The following is a 17876-nucleotide window of genomic DNA, read 5'->3' on the forward strand; positions in this document are numbered from 1 at the left end:
TTTTTTCCACTCTATGTGAAAAAAGGTGTATATGTTAACTTTTGAAAAGAAAAACAATAAAGGAATTAATATCATCTATTTTGGTTATGTAAAATGTGAGAATAAAAAGTACAAGAATAATTGGAGTAAGAAGATAATATATTTATTGTGTGGTTCTCTTGAAATATTCCCTATTGTTTGCATTAAATCATGGACCATGGATACATATGTATACATATTCAAACAGAAATAATAATGTCCCTTATTATAATTTGTGTTTTATGCTAATTTTCTTCACACATATGGGGCCATCGGCCATGCATTATTTTCTTTATTATTACTTTCACTTATCCTTGTCCCCTTTTAAATAATTGAGAAGCAGGAGAGAACAACGTGTATCACAAAAATGTGATACTTCCATCGACCACTAAAATTTATTTTAATATAAACTCTGTTAATAAAAAACATGTTAATTTGGTTATTTAAATTACTTTTTTAATAGAATATGATCACATGAAAGATGCAATAATTTATGTTACTCACATTGGTGTCTATAAATTAAGAATAAACCGTAGCTCTGTACTCTATCCACAATTGAATCTAATGAAAGGGAAAGCTATGGCACCACACTCTAGTGTTGTTTCTTCTTCATCTCTTCTCTCAATGTTTCTTATTTTCACTTTGCTTCAATCATCACTACTCGAAGCCACTGAAAAAAAGGCAAGAATATACATATATATTATTAGTCTTTTTCTCTTTATTTATTAAATGAAGTTTATGTTAAAATGTATTCATGCAGACATATATTGTGTACATGGGAACACATTCCCATGGTCTGAACCCTTCCTCAGATGCTCTTGAAATGGCCACAAAATTTCATCACAGCCTTCTTGGATCTTACTTGGGAAGGTACTTGTGTTAAATATATGTATATGTGTATATATGTATATGTACATTATTTATTCTAGGTATTTTATTTCTTGTTGTGCAGTGAGGAAAAGGCAAAGGATGCCATCATTTACTCGTATAATAGACATATTAATGGCTTTGCAGCAATTCTTGATGAAGTAGAAGCTACAGAAATTCGAAGTGAGCATTTTATCTTTGTTGTTATGTTAACTAATTATTTAAGAATTGATTTAACTATATGCAATGTTGATTGTTACAGAGCATCGAGATGTGATATCGGTTTTCTTGAGCAAAAAGGTGAAACCAGCCACAACTCGTTCATGGAAGTTTCTTGGATTGGAAAGATATAACGAAGTCGTTCCTTCTCAATCTATTTGGAAAAAGGCACGCTTTGGTGAAGATGTAATTATTGGAAACTTGGACAGTGGTACTTTTATTTATCTCTTAATTGAAATCATATATGTATATTTCTTATTGGATTATTAATTTTAAATGTGGTGAGAGTTGGTTATTGGTAGGTGTTTGGCCTGAATCAAAGAGCTTCAGTGAGTATGAAGGGATTGGACCTATCCCATCAAAATGGCGTGGAAGTTGTCAACCAACCATTGGAGATAAAATTCATTGCAATAGGTTGATCCTCTTATTTCTACTTTTTATTGTTTTCCTTTTGAGTGTTGTTTTTTGACACCATATGAGGTGTCATCTCATAATTGGTTAGCCCTACCGGTGGGAATTCTCCAATAGGAGCTTCACTTTAAGCCCTACCGGTGGGGCTCTCAGTGTTCTCGACCCGTGAATAATTTTCGGTGTGATTTTTTTTATGACCATGTATATTGTAGCTATTTAGAGTATCTTGCAAATTTTCAGAAAATTCTGAATAGTTTACAGTACCAAAAACTAAGTTCAAACATGTTGTTGCACGCGTGACTAATTTTTTTTATGCACGTGGAAAGCAACATTTTTTAACCTAGTTTTTTGTATTGTAAACTATTCAGAATTTTCTAAAAGTTTGCAGGATGCTCTATATAGCTACAATATACACAGTTATTAAAAAAATCACGCCGAAAACTGTTCACGAGTCGAGAAATACTGAGGGTCCCACCGGTAAGGCTTAAAGTGAAGCCCCTATAAAAGAACTGTCATATACATATATACATATATTCATTTAGAATGAGTAAAAGATTAATTTTGTAGTTGTTTTTTATGCATATTACATTGAGATTAGGCATGTATTGTAGTAATTAGAGGGTGAATTGTAAGAAAAATTTCTACATCATTAATTAACTTTTAAATTTTTGTATTTGTATATCTTTATCTTTCCAAATACTTTAGACTTAGCTATTAGTCCTTTCATATCTTTTTTTGCAACATTTTTCTGTCAAATTAATGTAATTGTCATTTAATTAAAGGTTCCAACATATACCACCATTTCCATTTAGATCCTTAACTCACATTTGAATCCTATTTTCCCAAATAATTTGCATATTTTTGTTTTAAAGCCAAAAATAAATTGGGGGATAGAATATTAAAGCCAATAATAATAAATTATAAATTATAAATTGAGAACCTAGCTATATACAATATGTGATATAAGTTGTACAACTAACTATGCCTATATATATATATATATATTATTAGACAATATATAGAAATTTAAATAGGAACAAGCACATTTTTATTTATTTATTTAGTCAGGCATGCATGAAATTTTTGATAGCTTAATACATACATACATATATAAATATATATATTCTATAGATTATTTTACTTGTAATATATATACTATACGCAAAAAAAAAAAACAAACAAACAAACAAAGAAAAACAAAAAAGTTACTAAACGACATTACTGTTTTTAAAGTTGAATAATCTTTTTTCTCCAATTTCCACCATAGGAAGCTAATAGGAGTCAAGTACTTTAGCAAAGGCATTCTGACACTACTAAAGATGTCCAACGCCTCTATACCTAAGGAAAACTTTTTCACTAGTCGAGACACAGATGGACATGGGACTCATACTCTTTCCACAGCAGGGGGTAGCTTTGTCCCCAGAGCAAATATTTTGGGATTTGGAAATGGTACCGCTAAGGGTGGTTCTCCAAAAGCTCGTGTGGCTGCTTACAAAGTTCTATGGCCTACGGGTGACGGTGCTGACACATTGGCAGCATTTGAAGCTGCAATAGCTGATGGCGTGGACGTTCTTTCTCTCTCTCTTGTTTTCCCTGCAAGTGATTTTCTTGATAATCCCATTTCAATTGGAAGTTTTCATGCCATTATGAACAACATTGTCGTGGTTGCCGGGGCTGGAAACGATGGACCTGATCCTAAGACTGTAAATAATGTTTCACCGTGGATGTTAACTGTGGCAGCAAGTACAATTGATCGTGAGTTCAATAGTTACGTAACTCTTGGGAACAAAAAAAAACTTAAGGTAAAACATATTTAAGTCTTTCAAAGTTTGATTTATGTAATATTTTGTAATTATATATAATACAATGACAGGGAGCAAGCCTTTCATCAAGTAGCTTGCCTTCTCAAAAGTTTTATCCATTGATCAATGGTGCAGATGCTAAAGTTGCTGAAGTAAATCCTCTAAAAGCGTACGTAGGTTAAAATAATATACTAAATGCTAGTTTAACTTGTTAGATAAAATTAACTATAGAGAACACTAATGTATAATAATTGCTGTATGTTTTGTCCAGTACATTGTGCCGTCCTAATAGTCTTGATCCAAATAAGGTGAAGGGAAAGATCTTGATTTGTGTAGCTGGGGATGAGATTAGTCCCTCTAACAAGAGTCACCAAGCTCATCTTGCTGGCGCTGTTGGAATGATTCTAATTAATCATATTCTTATTAACGACACAGAAGCTGAGACCTATGTTCTTCCTACATCTCATCTCAATGCCACAGAGGGAACTTTTGTATATGAATACCTCAACACTACTAAGTACCAACTAAAATTCTTGAGTTGTTTCATTATGCATCTTTTCTTCACCAAAACAAAAATGCTTATTAACTTTGACCTATGATATTTTTGTCAATTCAGGAACCCTATAGCTTACATATCTCCGGCAAAGACTGAAGTGAGAGTAAAACCATCACCAATTATGGCTTCATTCTCATCAAGAGGACCAAATCCCATAGAGCCAGCTTTGCTCAAGGTCTACCTTACAAATTCTCTAATTTCGTTCTTGTTAAATGTAATTGCTAAATGACTTTCTCCTTGTTAAATACAATCACAGCCAGATATCACAGCACCTGGAGTAAATATTCTTGCTGCATTCACTGAAGCTGTTGGACCAACTAAACTAACATTTGATAAACGTCGAGTCCCATTCAATATAATTTCTGGAACTTCGATGGCATGCCCTCATGTTTCTGGGATTGCTGGTCTTCTCAAAACACTTCATCCAGATTGGAGTCCAGCTGCAATTCATTCGGCTATAATGACTACAGGTACATATATTTATAAATATATATATTCCATGTACTTGGGCTAAGATTCCTTATTTATCATGAAAATGAACTATATGCAGCAAGAGTACAAGATAGCAACAAGGGGCCATTGTTGGATTGGAACAAGAAAAAAGCATCACCTTTTGAATATGGTTCAGGCCATGTGCAACCAAATCGAGCTATGGACCCTGGACTTGTCTATGACCGAACTATTGAAGATTATGTGGACTTTTTATGTGCTCATGGCATTGATGAAACATTGCTTGAAAAATTTACTAAGAAGCCATATAATAAATGTCCCACCTCATTTAATCTAGCTAACTTCAACTATCCTTCCATTGTGGTTAATAATCTTAGTTCACAATCAGTGATAATTACTAGAAAAGTTAAGAATGTTGGCTCCCCGGGTACCTACAAGGCATATGTGAGGGCCCCAAATGGAGTTTCTATCTATGTTAAGCCCACAAGCTTGAAATTTAGCAAAATTGGTGAGGAAAAGAAATTTGAGATTATTTTGAAGCCAAAGGTTGTTGGGAAGCCTAAAAACTATGTGTTTGGACAGTTGAAATGGTCAGATGGGAAGCACTACGTTAGGAGTCCCATAGTAGTCAAGTACTAGAAGATAACAGAAGTGTATGTACAATATTTTGATAATATTAAAGTACTTTATCTATAAAGTTCATGCAGTTTTATATATTTATGGATGCTAGAAGTGTACCACCAATAACAAATTTAATAATATTATTGGAGTGATCATGATTTATGTAAATTTCTGTTATTTTTTTTTTAAACTCCAAAAATATTCATCCTGAGTTTTATTTACTCATTTTGCCTTCAATATATGAAAACTTGTTTTACTCTTAAACTATATATATATATATATATGACAATTCTTCTATAGAGGCTTCACTTTAAGTCCTACCGATAAGGCTCTCAGTGTTTCTCGACCCGTGAACAATTTTCGACTCGACTTTTTTTTATGACCATGTATATTGTAGCTATTTAAAGCATCCTGCAAATTTTCAGAAAATTTTAAATAGTTTACAGTACCGAAAACTTGGTTCAAACATATTGTTTTCCATGCACATAAAAAAAATTAGTCACGAGTGCAACAACATGTGTTGAACGTAGTTTTTGGTACTGTAAACTATTCATAATTTTCTGGAAATTTGCAGGATGCTCTAAATGGCTACAATATACATGAAAGAAATGTGCTCAAATAAACATGAAAGAAATGAAAGAATAAAAAAACCAAATATTCACGTTATATGTTGTCAAAATGAAGAAAACAAATCACACACAACTACAACGCCCAACACCACAAGTAGGTGGCATACCGTCATTGGTACATTCCAATATCGAGTCCTATTTATTTGAATTTAATAAAGATTATGCAGTATCACTAACTAATCATGAAGGGACACCTCATGTGGCGTTGGACACCTTAAAGTACCGAATAGCAACACTCCAACTCAATATACTACATATTGAGGATTCATCCACAACCACACAAATATAAAAACCATGATTTCTCCTACTACTACTAATAAGATATATTGGGTCTCAAACATTTCACCTTATTCAGATAAAAAGTTGAAGGCATTGAAGGTCATCAAATGACTAAAAATTTGTGAGCTGAATTAATCAGCCAAAATAAAAAACTATAGATATCAGACATGTATTTTGAAATATAATCAAGGTAGAGGTATATATAGCGTGGTTCTTGATACTAGATATATATAAGAAATTCTAAAGGCGTGTGAAAAATCCTAATATGCAGAATAAATTAAATAGGATTGTTATATTCTTCTTCTTTTTTTACCCACACATGTTATAACACTTAAGGGGTGTTTGGTATGAGGGTTTGGTTTGGTGGGAATGGAAATGTCAAATCTAACCCATGTTTGATAAATTTATTTTTAATGGCTTGGGGGTTTGTGTTTCCAAGTGAGTCCTATTTTTTAACTTGATTTGAGGGTAATCTTAACTCTTTTAAATACTTGAGTTTAACATTCCTTTAATCTAAACCTCCTCTAACTCTTCTCTCCCAAACCCAAACCTCATACCAAACACCCCCTTAGGAATGAAATATAGTGGGGATATTGAAGTGTCATGTTCTTATAATTACATTCTCCAATTCCTCTATTATCTTTTTCTCATCTCTCCCTTTCTCGGCCATTATAGCAGGGTTTCACATTGTGTTCTCTTCGTGAAAAATATCACATGCACCCTTATCCACACCATTCTCCAATCTCCACACACACACCACTACAAATAATAATAATATTAATAATAATAAAAGTCTATATTGTTAGCCAACTGATTGAAGAGGAGATCACTAGAAGGAAGGAGTATCAGGAAGCTAACAACAATAAGATCCATTTCCTCAAGCAGAAGGTCAAAGAGGAGTGGTTAAAACAAGGAGATGAGAACACAAAATTATTTCATAATAGTATTCGGTACAGAAATATTCAGAATGCCATATACTCTATTTGGGATATGAAGGGTAATTGGTTGGATAGGCAGGAAGATGTGCAACAAGCTTTTAAGGATTACTATACTGAGTTACTTGGCACAGAAATGAGTGGGAGAAGATCTGTTTTGAATTCAGTAGTGCAGCAAGGAGCTACTGTATCATCACAGCAAGCTGAGTTTTTGTGTGGAAGTTATACTCCAGAGGAGGTCAGAGCTGCTCTTTTTTCAATCCCTGATGAAAAATCTCCTGGGCCAGACGGGTACAGTAGTGCGTTCTATAAACAAACGTGGGAAGTCACTGGTAATGATCTTATTCAGGCAGTTCTCTCATTTCTTCACTCGGGGAGGATACTTAAAGAAATTAATACTACCAATATCATTCTTATCCCTAAGTCGAGTTGTCCTAAGAATGTGAGTGACTTTAGGCCTATAGCTTGTTGTAATGTGGTATATAAGATTGCAACAAAGCTGATTTGTAATAGGCTCAGGGAGATTCTTCCATGGATTATTTCTGAAAACCAGAGTGGTTTTATCAAAGGAAGAAACATAGCTCATAATATTATGCTATGTCAGGATTTGGTTAGAGAGTATGGAAGGAAAAATGCTAAAGCAGCTTGCCTTGTTAAGATTGACCTTCAGAAGGCCTATGACTCCCTAGATTGGAACTTCTTACAAGAAATGATGGCTGCTCTTAAATTTCCAACCCAGTTTATTCAATTAGTTATGGTTTGTGTCTCAACAGCTAGATTCTCGATTGTGATTAATGGGACCCCTTCAGATTTGATTCAGGCTAGAAGAGGTTTAAGGCAAGGGGATCCAATGTCCCCTCTTTTGTTTGTGATTGGGATGGAGTACTTATCTAGAATACTAGCTAGAGTAGCTTTACACTCTAACTTTCACTATCATCCTAGATGTGGCTGTTTGCAATTAACTCACTTGTGCTTTGCAGATGATTTATTGTTGTTCAGTAGGGGGGATTTCAAAGCAGCGTATATGCTATTAAGAGGGTTCCAATTATTTTCGGAGTCCTCTGGGTTGAAGGCTAACCAGAAGAAATCCGCCATTTATGGAGCTGGGATGAAAGAGGAGGACTGGTATCATCTAACAGAGGCTTCTGGTTTTCAGAGAAGTAATCTCCCTTTCTTGTATTTAGGGATGTCTATTAGTAATAAGCGAATTTCTATATCTGAGTGTGAATGTTTGGTGGATAAGATGGTGAAAAGGTTGAGAATTTGGAGTTCTAGGAATCTGTCCTATGCTGGCCGGTGTGTCCTCATAAATTCTGTTTTACTCTCCATAAACAATTACTGGTCCCAAATAGTTATTTTGCCTCAAACTGTGATAAAGAGAATCAATCAGATTTGCAGAAGCTTCCTTTGGAATGGTGGTGACAGATTGAATGGGAAAGGGAGAGTTTCCTGGGCTGAAGTAACTCTTCCTAAGCAGAGAGGAGGGCTGGGGTTCAGAGATGTGGGGCTATGGAATAGGTGTGCCATTGGAAAACATGTCTGGGCTATAGAAAAAAAAGAAGAGAACTTGTGGGTGAAATGGATTCATGCGATTTACTTAAAACAAGAAGATTGGTGGAGCTATACAGCGCCTAGCTCCAGCAGCTGGTATTGGCAAAGAATTGTAAGGATTAAGGAGGAGTTCAAGGAGTCTTATCAAGGAACTATGCTCAACTGGGATCATTATAGTATAGCCAACTTGTATAAGTTGATGAAGAATACCTCCCAGATCAGATGGAAATTTGCTGCTATCTGGGATAGATTAGGCATACCAAAGCATAAGTTTGTCTCTTGGTTGGTGTTAAAGCAGAGGATGCCTACTAAAGACAGACTTTTTCGGTTTGGAATAGCCCAAGACTCTACTTGTGTCATTTGTGGTCAGTTTGATGAAAGCCACAGACACTTATTTTTTGATTGCCAGTTTAGTAAGAGTTGTCTAATCTCTATATTGAACTGGTTACGAATTGGATCACACCAATGTGAGCTGACTGGTTTGATGAATTGGATAAGGCGTTGCAGACAGTCTGATTGTAAAAGAAGAGTGTATCTGTGTTCTCTTGCTGCCTGTGTGTACCACATATGGTTGGCTAGAAACTCAGCTTTTTGGTCTCATCAGGTCCCTTTAATTTCCTGTGTCTCTCAGAACATTAAAGCAGATATTTGTGGTAGATTGAGATTGTTATTTGATAGGAATCTTGGTAAGGAGGATTTGATCTGGGTGAGGGAGTTATATTGTAATTAATGTAGTTTAGTTGTTTTGTTTTGTGTTTGGTGTCTGTATTTATTGGTGTTTGTAAGTAGTTGTGATTAATACAAGCTTGCTGATTTACCAAAAAAAAAAGTCTATATTGTTTTTTTTTTCAACCATGCCATGCCATGACTTCAATTATTTATTTGAATATATAATTAAAAATTGAGATGATTAATTCCTTTTAGAGTACTCATAATGAATTGTATAAATGTATATTTATTTAAAACATAACGAACAATGTTAAAAGAAAAAGAATATACTCCATCAGATTTTCTGTTTTATAATTTTTTTTTTTACATATATTGCTAAAATGTCTTCTCTTACATCTATAGATTTTTTTAATAATATCTCACTCCTCTTTTCTTATTCCTTCCTATTTGAAAGGAAGAAAAAAAAAAAGGTATAATTGGATCAATATAGCGGCGATAAAAAAACAACATTATATGCGAAAAGTGATCCATCGATCACTAAAATTTATTTTAATATAATTTATATATAAAAAATCATATTAATTTGATTTTTTATATTATTTTTTCAAACTTTTTCATAGGAGTTCACATGGGAGATGCAATAACTTATGTTACTCACTTTCGTATTCTATAAATAATAAAGAGAAAACCGCAGCCCTGTTCCATCCACAATTGAATCTCTTGACACTACAAAAAAAAGGTTCTATACCGAGAACACTCACTACAAAAAAAAGGTTCAATACCGAGAACATTATACCGACAACATGTCCTCGGTATAGACATTTCATATGCGCGGGACATTTTCGCGGTTCTGAATAGGTTTAGTTGCTATACCGAGGACCTATACCGAGAACATGTTCTCGGTATAGGGTTTATAAATATCACACTCAGCCGCGAAGCCCCTTCTCCTTCCTCTCTGGTTTCTCTGGGTTTTCTCCGAAACCTCCGCCTCCCTCCGCCGATTATAGTCGTTTTCCTCCATAAAAGCTCGGTTTTAAGCCCCAAAATTGCCAAGGGTGAAGGAATTTCTGTGTATTTGTTGAAGGTATGGTTTATTTATTCATTTTATATATATATATATTTATGAAATTGTATAATGATATTTTCTAATTTTTGTTTGAAGGTTGGGTATTCGGTTTTTGTTGGACTATAGGGATTGCTAGCAAGATATTGAAGGCATTGGTAAGTTTTTTTTAATTTTTTTTAATTTTTTTAATTTTTTTTTCAATTTTTGAATAATTTATGTTTTTTTATATAAATAATATAATATTAATTTTAATAAAAATCTGAAATAATTATATTAGATAGAATGTATTTATTTTTAGGTTTTCAAAATAAGTATTAGTAAAAATGATATTAGGAATTAGAAAATTGTTAAATGATTAATTAGTATTTTTTTTAAATAAATTCTATGTTGTGTTTGGTGAATTTTATGTGTATTAAACATATTAGTAAACATATTAAATATTTGAGTGTTAATTTGAAAATTTTGGTGGTAATGTTAGTATGTTGTTGTTGTCAATTTTAATTTTTTTGCTTATGTTAGTAGTAAAAATTCAGATTTTATGAATATTGATGATTAATTTGTTGTTGTTATTTTTTAGTAGAATTTTAATATTTTGGTTAGAAAATTGAATAATTAATAAAATTTAGACTAATAATTATAAATTATATAGTCATTTAAAATGAATTTGTAATGCTCTCTGCATGATCTGGGTCTGGATATTTTTTATGTGTTATTTGCAGGATTTTAAATTTTGGGATAGATGAAAATATAGTCGTTATGCTGCCGAATTTTTTATAGAATTGTAAAATTTAGAGATATTGTGAATATTAGTAGAAGTACTCAATAAAATTTCTAATTTAATAAATATTGAATTGATAAGTAAAATCATTTATTTTAAAATTAAGATTAAAAAAATTAACATTAACATTATGCAACTAAATTTTAATAAAAATAAACATTAATTAAATAATTTAAGTAATAATTAAATCCTAAAGTAGTTAAATAAATTTTAAACAAATCTTAGAATTTTTTTTTAAATTAATCAAACTATTCAATAAAGCATAAGTAAAATATGTAATTTAATAAATACTAAATTAATATGTAAAAAAATAATATGTGTTAGTTCTGATTAAATAAAATTAACAAATATATTATTAGAAAACCATTATTAAAATTAAAATTAAAATTAAAATTAAAAAAATTAAATTTAATATTTGTTAGTTTTAATCATTATTAAAATTAAAATTAAAAAAATATGTTTTTAATATTATTTGTTAGTTGTTTTTTATTTTTCTGTATTTTTTTTAATATTTTTTTTCAATTTTTGAATAATTTATGTTTTTTATATATATAATATATTTTAAAATTAAGAATAAAAAAAATTAACATTAACATTATGCAACTAAATTTTAATAAAAATAAAAATTAATCCTAAAGTAGTTAAATAAATTTTAAACAAATTTTAGAAATTTTGTTTAAATTAATCAAACTATTCAATAAAGCATAAGTAAAATATGTAATTTAATAAATACTAAATTAATATGTCAAATTTAAATAAGTTTAATAATATTTACACTGAAATATATTATAGTTAGATATCATAAAACAACATAATTAACTTCAAAAAGCATAAGACATTAAAAAAACATATTTAATTATATTTGCTTTTTTCTTTGGTAATAAGAAATTATTACCAAAGATATAATAGTGTTATTATCACATAGTGATAATATTATATTTTTTTAGTGTTCATCATAAGAAGCCTTAGACCCGTTTAGAGAGGGTGAGTCATTGAAGACTCTTACATTTGCCTCTCTCTGAATTAGGACACACACAAATTGATTGTAAGTTTGATGATTAGTGTTCTGTGCAGTGCTACATTCATACAATGTCGATCGACAAGAGTTGGATTAATTTGACAGATCGATTATCCGATGAGTATGAGGCTGGTGTGATGGATTTTCTCCAGAGAGCCCGGCAGTGCGTTGACTCAAGGGGATTGGTGAAATGTCCGTGTAGGAGGTGTGTCAACGTTGAATTTCAGACGATTGATGTATTAGAAAATCATCTTTTTGTAAATGGTTTTCTACGGAAATATACCAATTGGCATTGGCATGGAGAGGATGAAATAATACCAATGAGAGCTCGGATAGATCAAAATGATGAAGATGAGATGATGGATGTTCTCACTGATCTTATGCAAAATGACAATGACGAACAAGCGGAGAATGAGCGCGGTCAAGAGATACCTACAACTGACTACAGGAGTGGGCAACATTATAACGATTTGTTTGCTGAGATCGAGGCTCCATTATTCCCCGGGTGTCAAAATTACACTTCATTGAATTTCCTAGTGAAGTTAATGAATTTCAAAGTGTTGGGAAAAATTCCCAACAAAATATTTGATGGAATGCTGGAGTTGTTACATGATGCATTTCCAGCCCCAAATAAGCTTCCAAAATCGCACTATGCAGCGAGAAGGTTGTTGCGGAAACTTGGATTGGGCTACGAGTCAATCCATGTCTGCAAGCATGATTGCGCACTGTTTTGGAAAGAACATGCTGGAAAAAGCAAATGTCCTGTTTGTGGAGAGGATCGATGGGTGGACAAGAACACCAAGGGAAAGAAAGTGCCTCATAAAGTGATGCGTTATTTTCCTTTAACCCCTAGGTTAATGCGAAAATATGCATCGAGGCACATTGCTCAACATATGAGATGGCATCACGAGCAACGTATACAAGAAGATGGTGTATTGCGTCATCCTGCTGATGGGAAAGCTTGGAAGGACTTTGACCGAAATAATCCAACATTTGCAATGGAACCCAGGAATGTGCGGCTTGGATTGGCTGCAGATGGATTCAATCCCTTTGGTAATATGAGTCTGTCTTATAGTATGTGGCCAGTAGTGTTGACGACATATAACTTGCCACCATGGTTGTGCATGAGAGAAACTAATTTCATGTTGAGTTTATTAATTCCGGGACCTCATTCGCCAGGAAAAGATTTTGATGTTTTCTTAAGACCATTGATTGATGAGTTAAAAGAATTATGGGTGACTGGTGTACAGACTCGAGATGCAGTCGATGGCAGTTTCTTCACTCTTCGGGCAGCTTTGATGTGGACTATAAACGATTACCCAGCAAGGAGTAGCCTTTCTGGATGGACTGCTCAAGGTTATCATGCTTGCTCTACTTGCAATGTGGCAACACCATCTATTCGTTTACAAAAGAAGGTTGCTTTTTATGGTCATAGACATTTTTTACCAATCAAACATGTCATTAGAAGGGACAAGAAGACATATGGTGTCGTTGAAAAGAGATTACCACCACAGCCATTAACCATGCAAGAAATGTTCACACAAATGAGTTTTATACCTGATTCTCTTCCTGGTAAGCATGTCAGTTATGGCGGCCAAAAAAGAAAGCGTACAAAAGAGCAAGTTGGTTGGCGGAAAAAAAGTATATTTTTTGAGCTCCCATATTGGGCCAACATAATGTTGCGACACAATCTAGATGTTATGCATGTTGAGAAAAATGTGTGTGACAGTTTAGTAGGCACAATAGTTGGGCTGGAGAATAAGACCAAAGACACAGTTAGTGCCAGAGTAGACTTGGAGAAGATGAAGATGAGACCAGAGTTACAGCTGAGGAAGTTGAATGGTCGGATACAAAAGCCTGCGGCCAAATTCACTTTCACTGTTGAAGATCGCCAAAAGTTTTGTCGATTTCTTAAATCAGTGAAGTTTCTAGATGGTTTTGGATCTAACCTAAGGAAAAATGTGATTGACAATGACAATAAGATAACTGGTTTGAAATCGCATGATTGTCACATCATTATGCAACGCCTTTTGCCAGTTGGTGTGCATGCATTCCTAGAGAAATCAATGAGTACAACTATTATTGAGTTATGCACTTTCTTCAAGCTCATTTGTGCGAGAACTCTAAAAGTCTCAGATTTAGAAAAAGTCCAAACTTCAATTGTTGAGATTGTTTGCAAGTTAGAGAATATTTTCCCACCTGCTTTTTTCGATATCATGGTCCATCTACTAATACATTTACCGGAAGAAGCAATACTTGGAGGACCGGTTCACATGAGGTGGATGTATCCTTTTGAAAGGTATATGAAAAAATTGAAGAATTATGTCCGTAACAAAGCACGTCCAGAGGGCTCAATAGCAGAAGGATATGTGGTTGATGAGGCATTAACATTTTGCTCCATGTACTTGAAAGGTGTTGAGACAAAGTTCAATCGTCCAGACCGAAATGTAGATGTTGGTCCATCACTTAAAAAGATGTCGGTCTTTCGATCTCAGGGTCGTCCAATTGGTAAGAAATCATTGACAATTTTGGAAGATGAAGTGAAGAAAATAGCAGATTGGTATATTCTAAACAACTGCAATGAGATCTTGCCATATCTTCGGTAAGTAATTAAAGTAGTTCATCATTTCATTGCATGTTTATTATAACTCTTATTAGTAGCTCTTAAATTAGTTGTTTTTGTTTTTTGCAGAGAGCATAGGGAAATTTTACAGACTAGAGGTGTTGAAAACCTAGACCAATTACATAGAGAGGAATTTCCTAATTGGTTTTATAATAAGATTTATCATCTTCGACAAACAGGATCCTTGGAAGTAGATGAAGAATTAATCTCTTTAGCAAACGGTTCTTCAACTCGTGTTGCGTCGTACCCTGGGTGTGTTGTAAATGGAGTAAGATTTTTGTGTTATGACAGGGACAAGAATCGCAAAACTCAAAATAGTGGAGTCTCTGTAGCGGGTGTCGAAAATAGTACTTATTACGGCCAGTTGGAAGAAGTTTTAGTGATGTCTTATCTTTCTGGTTGTTCTGTTGTATTATTTAAGTGCAAATGGTTTGACACTAATCGGTCTTCAGGATTAAAGTTTGAGCAAAACATAACGAGTATCAAAACCAGTTCGGAGGCCTTCAAAGATGATAAATTTATCTTAGCAACTCAGGCTAACCAAGTTTTCTACATTGAAGACCTTAAAAATAAATCTCATTGGAAAGTCGTCCAAGAAGTGCATCACAGAAATGTGTGGGACATCCCACTAGTTGAAGAACAAGCGGAGGATGTAGAAGTAGATGTTATGCACGACACTAGTTCCTCTAATTTCCAATTATTCGTTGATCTTGGACCGTTGCCACAAATCAGCTTTGAACGTACAGGGGCTCCATTACAATTTGTTGAGATAGATAATGTTGCAATTGAGGAGGAGAGGGAGGAGGAAATGGAAGAAGAAGAGGAGGAGGAGAAGAGGAAGTGGAGGAGGAGGAGGAGGAGGTTGAATATGAAGATGATGAAGAGGAAGATGAACACATAGAAACCGATGATGATAGTGAAGATTATTATAGTGATAATTAAGTGGTAATTTTATAATATGTTGAAGTAATTATTTTTAACAATAAATAATTTTATATTGTCATTTTTAACTGATAAATGTAATTTTAATATCGATTAATTTGACAGATATGGCTGATGTTATTGCTCAATCTCACGGGGGTGATGGTGGAGGATGCGATCCTCCACGTGGACCGGCAGATATCCCAGCTGATTGTGAACGAGGTAATATTTTACACATTGATATACTCCTTAAAATTTAACAATTAATCCATATTAATTTTAAAATGTTGAATTTGCATACAATAGCGCCTCCAAGTAAACGTGGACGCCATAAGGGATTGAACACGCGGGAAAAGAGGGAACAGTTGGGGCGTCCTCTCCCTCTCGAGTGGGATGTGCGGGGGAGAACATATAAAGAGATCGGAGAGTACAGCTCAAATTTCTCAAGAGAGCTCGGATTACTTGTTCGACAGTACACAGATCCGGACTGTCCTCAATGGTCAAAAGTACCAAATGCCTCGAAAGAAAGAATACTTGCACATTTGGAAGTAAGTAGTTTATGTATTTTTATGTTAATTCTCATTTTATGTTATATATGATATTTACTAATAAATGTTTGTAAATTAGGATGATTTGTTTGATATTGGGCGTACTAGATATGGAGAAGGGCATATGCCTGGGATCTTGAGAGGCATTGATACTTCGTGTGCTAAAAAGTATTCTGACTGGAAGTACGATATTAAAGAGCACTTAACGATTAATGGGCCACAAAATCATTATGGTGGTTGCACGGATACGCAGTGGCAAAAAGCAATTGATTTTTTCCGTCGCCCAGAAATTACGGTATTAATTTCTTGCTAAACTTAACTATCTTAATTAAATATATTACTAACGATAACTTTTTGCAGAAACGTTCTGTGGTCAACAAGGAAAATAGAAAGAAATTGAAAGAGCTTAGCTATGGAGGTTCTCAGTCAATCCCAGCCTTACGCTATAAAAAGGTTAGTTAATTAATTATTTTTTAGTTTATTTTTCTTATTTACGTTTAATTATTAATTTTATAAAAATATATGTACGTGACAGCGCAATTTAGAGACTGGGCAACTTGAGTCCATCCCGGATAGCTGGATGGATACTCACCATAAATCAGGCACAGGGTGGGTGACAGAGACAGCAAAAAATACTTGGGTACGTTAAGTTTTTTTAAACATTTTTCAAATTTTTAATTGTTTCAAAATTTTAATTACATTATACATTGTATCACAGGAGGAATTGCGTGCATACCGCGACACACAGCAGACACAGGCAACTGATACTGAGAGTTCCACACCAGTTTCGAGTGCGCCTGAAGATGAAGACATATCTTTGGTACAAAATGTCTTCGGAAAACGACGGGGCCACCAGAAAGGATATGGACGTATCCTTAACATAAGGGACCGAACTCCATTTGATTTTCGTCCTTCACAAACTAGAGATGAAGAGTTGTCTGAGATGAGAGAGCGTCTTCGACAGTTAGAGGAGCATGTCCGGACTCATTGTATCACCCCGGGATCTCAATCTGCCCCACCACCACCACCCGATGATCCTGATGTTGGAGCACCGACTCAGTAGGACTTATGTATGAATTTTATTACAATTGACTATTACATTATCATGTTTAAGACAAGTCTTTATTTTAATTCAACGAATACACTCTTATGTTTTTTTTTATATCTTTAATATAAGTGTTTTAATTTTATTCTATTTTCTTATATTTAATTCAAAATAAATAAATAAATAAGGGAATAACAAATATAAAAAAAAATTGGGGACAAGTCTGTACCGAGGACATTGTCCTCGGTATATACCACCAAGATGTCGGTATATACCAGTACGATGAGAAATTGAGGTTTGTTGTACCGAGGACATTTGTCACTTTCTACCGAGGACATTATCCTCGGTAAAACGTATACCGAGAACATTTTGAATGTCGTCGGTAGACGTTTTGTTTTATCGACGCGGCTGTACCGACAACTTTATACCGACGACATTGTCTCAGTATAAGATATACCGAGGACATTTCGGCTTATACCGAGGACATTTGTTCTCGGTATAGGCCCTGATTTTTGTAGTGACTATACCGACAACATGTCCTCGGTATAGACATTTCATATGCGCGGGACATTTTCGCGGTTTTAAATAGGTTTAGTTGCTATACCAAGAACCTATACCGAGAACATGTTCTCGGTAGAGGGTTTATAAATATACCCCACAGCCGCGAAGCCCCTTCTCCTTCCTCTCTAGTTTCTCTCGGTTTTCTCCGAGCCGTCCGCCTCCCTCCGCCATTTTCCTCCCAAAAAGCTCGGTTTTAAGCCTCAAAATTGCCAAGGGTGAAGGGATTTCTGTGTATTTGTTGAAGGTATGGTTTATTTATTCATTTTTTTATATATATATATTTATGAAATTGTATAATGATATTTTGTA

At 33.9% G+C, this 17876-nt stretch overlaps 2 protein-coding genes and 1 long non-coding RNA gene across 3 annotated transcripts; all 3 read left to right on the forward strand.

The window, feature by feature from the left end:
• Nucleotides 1-519: 519 nt before the first annotated feature.
• Nucleotides 520-5039, forward strand: LOC133783426 (subtilisin-like protease SBT5.4). Its single transcript, XM_062223050.1, has 11 exons — nt 520-699; nt 779-888; nt 971-1068; nt 1148-1315; nt 1407-1518; nt 2783-3317; nt 3389-3486; nt 3589-3834; nt 3934-4048; nt 4130-4343; nt 4424-5039. Exons 1-11 carry the CDS (start codon nt 583-585, stop codon nt 4960-4962), a joined length of 2352 nt encoding a protein of 783 aa, XP_062079034.1. The 5' UTR covers nt 520-582; the 3' UTR covers nt 4963-5039.
• Nucleotides 5040-9763: 4724 nt separating this feature from the next.
• Nucleotides 9764-12403, forward strand: LOC133783429 (uncharacterized). The gene is made up of 3 exons (XR_009870888.1): nt 9764-10091; nt 10170-10228; nt 11926-12403. It is a non-coding gene; the product is annotated as an uncharacterized LOC133783429 (long non-coding RNA).
• Nucleotides 12404-12809: 406 nt separating this feature from the next.
• On the forward strand, nt 12810-17151 carry LOC133783428 (uncharacterized). The gene is made up of 6 exons (XM_062223052.1): nt 12810-13225; nt 15720-15961; nt 16041-16256; nt 16322-16414; nt 16497-16601; nt 16680-17151. The coding sequence occupies exons 1-6, from the start codon at nt 12868-12870 to the stop codon at nt 17022-17024; spliced, it is 1359 nt and encodes a 452-aa protein (XP_062079036.1). The 5' UTR covers nt 12810-12867; the 3' UTR covers nt 17025-17151.
• The last annotated feature ends 725 nt before the right edge of the window (nt 17152-17876 follow it).

This window comes from Humulus lupulus, chromosome 6 (genome assembly GCF_963169125.1).
Source record: "Humulus lupulus chromosome 6, drHumLupu1.1, whole genome shotgun sequence".
Lineage (NCBI taxonomy): Eukaryota > Viridiplantae > Streptophyta > Magnoliopsida > Rosales > Cannabaceae > Humulus > Humulus lupulus.

Bases quoted from the DNA above. Each gene is read 5' to 3' on its own strand.
- LOC133783426 (XM_062223050.1), top strand. From the start codon at position 583: ATGAAAGGGAAAGCTATGGCACCACACTCTAGTGTTGTTTCTTCTTCA. The intron at 700-778 runs GCAAGAATATAC...GTATTCATGCAG, and splicing joins TCGAAGCCACTGAAAAAAAG to ACATATATTGTGTACATGGG. The intron at 4,049-4,129 runs GTCTACCTTACA...ATACAATCACAG, and splicing joins TAGAGCCAGCTTTGCTCAAG to CCAGATATCACAGCACCTGG.
- LOC133783428 (XM_062223052.1), top strand. From the start codon at position 12,868: ATGGAACCCAGGAATGTGCGGCTTGGATTGGCTGCAGATGGATTCAAT. The intron at 13,226-15,719 runs GTTATCATGCTT...TGCATACAATAG, and splicing joins TTCTGGATGGACTGCTCAAG to CGCCTCCAAGTAAACGTGGA. The intron at 15,962-16,040 runs GTAAGTAGTTTA...TTTGTAAATTAG, and splicing joins GAATACTTGCACATTTGGAA to GATGATTTGTTTGATATTGG.